General features: G+C 47.1%; 1 protein-coding gene across 1 annotated transcript; it reads right to left on the reverse strand.

The window, feature by feature from the left end:
- Positions 1-635: 635 nt before the first annotated feature.
- Positions 636-3,130, reverse strand: Tspyl1 (TSPY like 1). Its single transcript, XM_036168600.1, has one exon. The coding sequence runs from the start codon at positions 3,036-3,038 to the stop codon at positions 1,947-1,949; it is 1,092 nt and encodes a 363-aa protein (XP_036024493.1). The 5' UTR covers positions 3,039-3,130; the 3' UTR covers positions 636-1,946.
- Between the last annotated feature and the right edge of the window lie 2,108 nt (positions 3,131-5,238).

A 5,238-nucleotide genomic window follows, 5' to 3' on the forward strand; every position in this document is an offset into this window, starting at 1 on the left:
AAATAGTACCTTTCTCTATTTACTGTGTCATGGTGTTGTTTGCATATCAGGTGTGGCAGTGTTTTAACACTGAAAGGAGTGGAATCTATCTATTCACTTCTCAAGACCTAGCAGAATGCCCTAATACAAACTTGGGTAATTCACCACATGAATAATTACGTTATTTTCCAGTAATAGAGGAGGAGAAATTCGGGCAGAGGAGTTACTCTGACAGACCTTGAAGGATTTGACCGATGGAGGATAAAGTTAAGACGCAAAGGTCTGGAAACAGTATATTCCATGGTAAGGACCCCCTAAATGCCTGCTTATGAAATGTGCGTTAGACTCAAACATGGAAATACCATCTGTGGAGAAACTGAGTCCGAGGAAGGAAGTGAAGGGGTTGGTGGTGCACCAGCTGTGCAGAACTTAGTGACATCTTGTGAGCAGCTGTAAATGTCAACATTTTAAAGCGACAGAACAAGGACAATAGTGACTACACTTATGCCCTGAAGACACAGCACTGTGCTCTCTGGTCATACCTTTGGGATAATGTCAGTGGTGTCCATTTAAGAAGTTTGGTAATTCCATAATCTCATCAATTATACAAACTTATTAAGGCATTTTATGGCCAGAGTGAAAAATAAACCATCCAACAGAGTGCCATGCTTTTATTTACCATCTTGCATATAAGGGACAAATATACTCATAGTCTAGTTCTAATCTGACAGAGTACAACTCTTGTGCAGTTTAAGAGGCTACCAAAACAATCATACACCTATTTTTCCATGAAGACAATTGGACAAACTTGATAAAGACCAAATTATCTAAACTACGTTTCTAAGAATTTAGATTAATACTAAAATTGTTATGAATATTCATTTAAGTCTAAGTATTGTCAAGACTATTGTTCTTCCAAATGGTTTCAAATAAATGCAAAAGAAAGTATTTAAACTTTCCCAGTAAATAGAAACAAGTAGCATTTTACTAAATGTTGGTAAAATATGGGCACAACATTACTCTTTCAGATACATCAGGCTACATATAAAAAGAGAAAAATAACCCAAATTTGTACTGTTTCTTACAATCCTGAGGAAGTTATTTTTCACATCACCATTAGCCACCTAGGACTAAAGCTCTGTCAGCCCTGTGTTCATCTTCAGCCCCATTTTTATGACTTACTTTGATCCTAACCCTTTTCAGTTCACTTTCCCTGCTTAGGGTACCCACCACAATGCCCCCCCCCCAGTCCCAGCTCCCTATTAGCCTGCTAGGACTTGCTAACCAGGCTGGGGAGTTGGGAAGAGAGGAGACAAGGCAGTTATTGAGTTCCTCTCTGGAAATACTACCAGTCTAAATGGACTACAAATCCTGATCTTACAGGATTTCTGAACTACATCTTTTCATTTAAAGTAACAGGAGAAAGATGGTAGAGTGAGTGTGAGGAACCTTGGCAAGTGCCAATGGAGCTTGGTATAGCCAACAGCAAGCAGTATTGGAAAGTGGTGCAGATAAAGTCACAAAAACCCCACAGAAGGCGGCTCACTCCTTTTCTCCATCATTAACGCCCAGTAATTGTCTGCAAACTTGGTGTCCATATTGCTACACGCTCAACAGGTAAACAGAAAGGGCCCCCTAGACAAAGCAAAAAAAAATCCAGGAGGCAGTAAACAGGAGGCAGAGTGAACACAACAGGGTCCAAGCAGTGTGAAAACAGTGCAGCCTTCAGTACCACGTGTGAGGCTCAGAAAGGGAATGAACCGTGGCCTCGAACAAGCAGACACTAATACCGAACAGCACGGTAGCCATGTGAAAGCGGAAGCATGTCTATGGTCTTCATCTTGAGGCAGCAGATGCAGAAAAGTCAGCAGGGAAAAAAAAAAAATCAAAAACACGGCATACCCGTTGCATTTGCTCAAGCGCAGGCGAGAAGGGACTTGCTTCAGTGGTCTTTTCAAAGACAAGGGTTAGCCTGACTGGAAGCCAAAGGGCCTGGGAATCTCCACCGGCTCTCTTATCGGGCGACGTCTGGGTCGACGGATTCCGTCACGCGACAGGTAGTATTGCAGTGGGTTTGGCCACAGGTCCTCTTTGATAATCTCCGCGATCCTGTCAGATTCTGGAAGGCTGTGGTCAGAAAACCAGGTGAAGAAGCTGCAGATGAGGTTTTGGTTTCTGCGAATGAAGGACTGAGGCTCGTGTCCTCTCCGCCAGATGATCGGAGTGGAAAGGGACACCACCCGACCTGAAGATCTCACTTCGTATTCCTTGACGATCAGCTTGTTTCTGAAGTAGGGGTTTCTTCGAAAAAAGAACTTGAACTTGCAGCCGGCCTTAGGGTGTCTGAGTTCCTTCACCTCCAGGTTGGTTACGTACCTCAACATCTCTGCATCCTGACCCCTGATCATGGCGGACAACTGAGGGTGGTTCCGGAAGGCCGTCATCCAGAAGCCTGGGATGTTCTGAATGATGTAGTTCCTCCGCTCCAGATAGTGTCGCCGCATCCGCCCAAACTTCTGCTCCAGATGTTGGAAGGCCCGGTCAGCCTGAGCATTCACGGTGTCCAGTTCCTGCTGGATGGCCTCCAGAGGGTTCATGCGGAGATTGATGCCCAGGTGCCAGGGCCCTGCCTCCTCCTCCACCTCCATCCCCTCCTCCTCCTTCCCTTCCGCCGCCACTGCAGACTGCTCCTCGGCGGCGGCCACCGCGACGGTGCCCCGTTCGGCCTCCGCGCCGTCGGCCTGGGCCTCCGCGCCCCGAGTTTCCAGGGCCTGCTCCCCGTCTTCCGGAGCCGCGGACGCAGCTGCCGGGGGACCCTCGGCGGGAGGCGGAGTCTCTCCCTGCCCGGCTGCGGTCCCCCGCATCGGAGGGTCAAGCCCCCCGACACCCCGGGGCGCCGGGCTCGCCAGGCTCTCCGCGCGGCCCTCACCTGTCACCACGGTCGCCGAGCTTTCCTCGCCGGGCAGCCGGCCTGGGTTCCCCGGGACACTGTCAGCAGCATCGCACAGGCCGCGGCTGCAGCGGACAAGGGTCCCCTCGCCCGGCTCCGGGCCGCTCATGTCCGGGACGGTGGCGCCACCCGCCCGCAGCGGACACACAAGCCCCGTCCGAGTCCACGCCGCTGCCCGCTACGTCCCCCGTTCCCTGTCTCCGGGGCGGTGACGTCAGAGCGGCAGCCCCGCAAGTCTCGCGAGGGCTGGCGGCCGCCCCGGGATTGGATCCGCCGCCCGGATTGGCTGCCCTGTCTCCTAGGTTACTTGGGAACGTAGCGGGTTGCCGTTGTCCCGTTGATTTCCGTCCGTGCACGTCGGAGAGCCGGGGCCGCGGCCGATCTCCTTCCAGGGCTTCTGGAAGCATCTGGGCCGCCGCCGTGGTGGCTGCACGGCCCGCACACTGCCTGCCTGCAGTCGTCCAAGGTCTGCCCACACGCGCGTCCGCTTTCCAGCGATGTGAAAAAGGTGAAAAATGTCTCCCTGCATCCGGAAAAGCCAGGAGCAGAAATGTCCGTGTTTAAACCGGGGTGGATGCCAAAGTTCCCCCCTCCTCCGTAGAAATGAGAACTGTGAATTCTAGCCTCGTCATCCCGGCTCGCTGGTGCTGGGGAGGATCGCGACTTCTAGGCTAACGTGGGCTACAGAGGGAGACCTTCCCCGCCTACACACACACACCCGTCTCAAAACAGTAATAAAAACGCAATTCACTTCTAATCTCTTGACATTACTGGGGAACACAGCTCCGTGGGTTTGTTTAGGAATTCCTGGGTTTTTGTTTTGTTTTGTTCTCCTGGAAGATGTTTTGTGGTTATAGTTAAGGATTGCTCTCTGACTGTGATAAACACCGCGTCATATGGTTCTTACAAGAATCCTGTGAAGTGTTGATGATATTCGTTTTCCTCGCAATGGAACTGAGACGAGGAGAAACCGAGTCCCTTGCTAAAATGAAACAGAAAATGACTGATTTGAGCCCCAGGGATTTGATTCTGATGCTCTCTGAACAGAATATGACGTCACTTTAAAATAAAAGCATAAACGCAGTCAAGTTGATACATATTTTCTTCCCCATCAACAGATTAATATTTAAGGACGGATTCATTCATTGCATTTCTGTTTTGAGAAAAAGCAGGTAGTATTTTGTCAAAATTATAAGAACAAATGTCACGTTTTGTCTAACAGATATTTCCGAAACATCATTCACCTTCTTGGAATGAAGTTCATAGACAATATAACCTAGTGACACAAATAAATAGAAAAGCTTAATATAACAATTTTACCATAAAAGTTCTTCTAGTAATGGCGGTTTTAGTATGCCCTGTGATGATGGCATCGTTAGAAAGTTATATTTCTCATAAAAGTCACTGTGGATTAAGCTTGATCCGGATGTCCATATTCTGAAATTGTAATCAAATTTTGGTGAAGTTCTGGGTTGAAAAATGCGACACACACACACACACACACACACACACACACACACACACACACCAATTTTCACTTTTAAATATTTGCTGGCTGTTATTCCCATTAACTCTCACTAGAGGGACCCACTTGTCCTTTAGAAAATGACGATGAACCTATGACAGACCTGGAGTCTTGTAAATTGACCCACAATCTGTTATTCCCACTAAACTATGATTGTTGAAAGATGCATCTCAGACAGGATTAGTTTTATTCTGATGTTCCAGTAACCGTCAGACTGAATTGTCCCACTTGGTTCCGACTGATAAGGTCCCCACCAGTCTTGGACTTGATTTAAATTCTAGCTCCATCATTCATTGGCTAGTTGACCTGGACAAGTCACCTCACCTCTCTAGGCCATGGTTTCCTAATTAAAAAAAAAAGTTGGGGCCCGGCAAGATGGCTCCGCAGGGAAAGGTGCTTGCCACCTAGCCTACGTGTGAGTTTAATCCCTAAGACCAACACGGAAGAAAGAAAATGATTCCTGTAAGTTGACCTCCGACTAATGCAAGCACACACACACACACACACACACACACACACACACACACACTAAATCTGATTTTAAATGAATGTTTATATTTAAAATGGAAATTACCATTCATATTTTAGAACCCTAATGTGAAGATGACACAAAATGTATAAAATTTAAAAATGATGTAGAAAGTATTTAGCATTACAAGCTTTCAATTAATAGAAAATAGTAATATTACTTTTATGACAAAGCTTACATATATTTTAATTGAATTTTTATAGACTACTTAATGATTTCCTTTAGAGCAGTAAGGGCACAGTGTTCAAAAACAAA

Source organism: Onychomys torridus, chromosome 19 (assembly GCF_903995425.1).
Source record: "Onychomys torridus chromosome 19, mOncTor1.1, whole genome shotgun sequence".
Taxonomy (NCBI): domain Eukaryota; kingdom Metazoa; phylum Chordata; class Mammalia; order Rodentia; family Cricetidae; genus Onychomys; species Onychomys torridus.

Coding starts and splice junctions, on each gene's coding strand:
- Tspyl1 (XM_036168600.1), bottom strand. CDS start 3,038: ATGAGCGGCCCGGAGCCGGGCGAGGGGACCCTTGTCCGCTGCAGCCGC.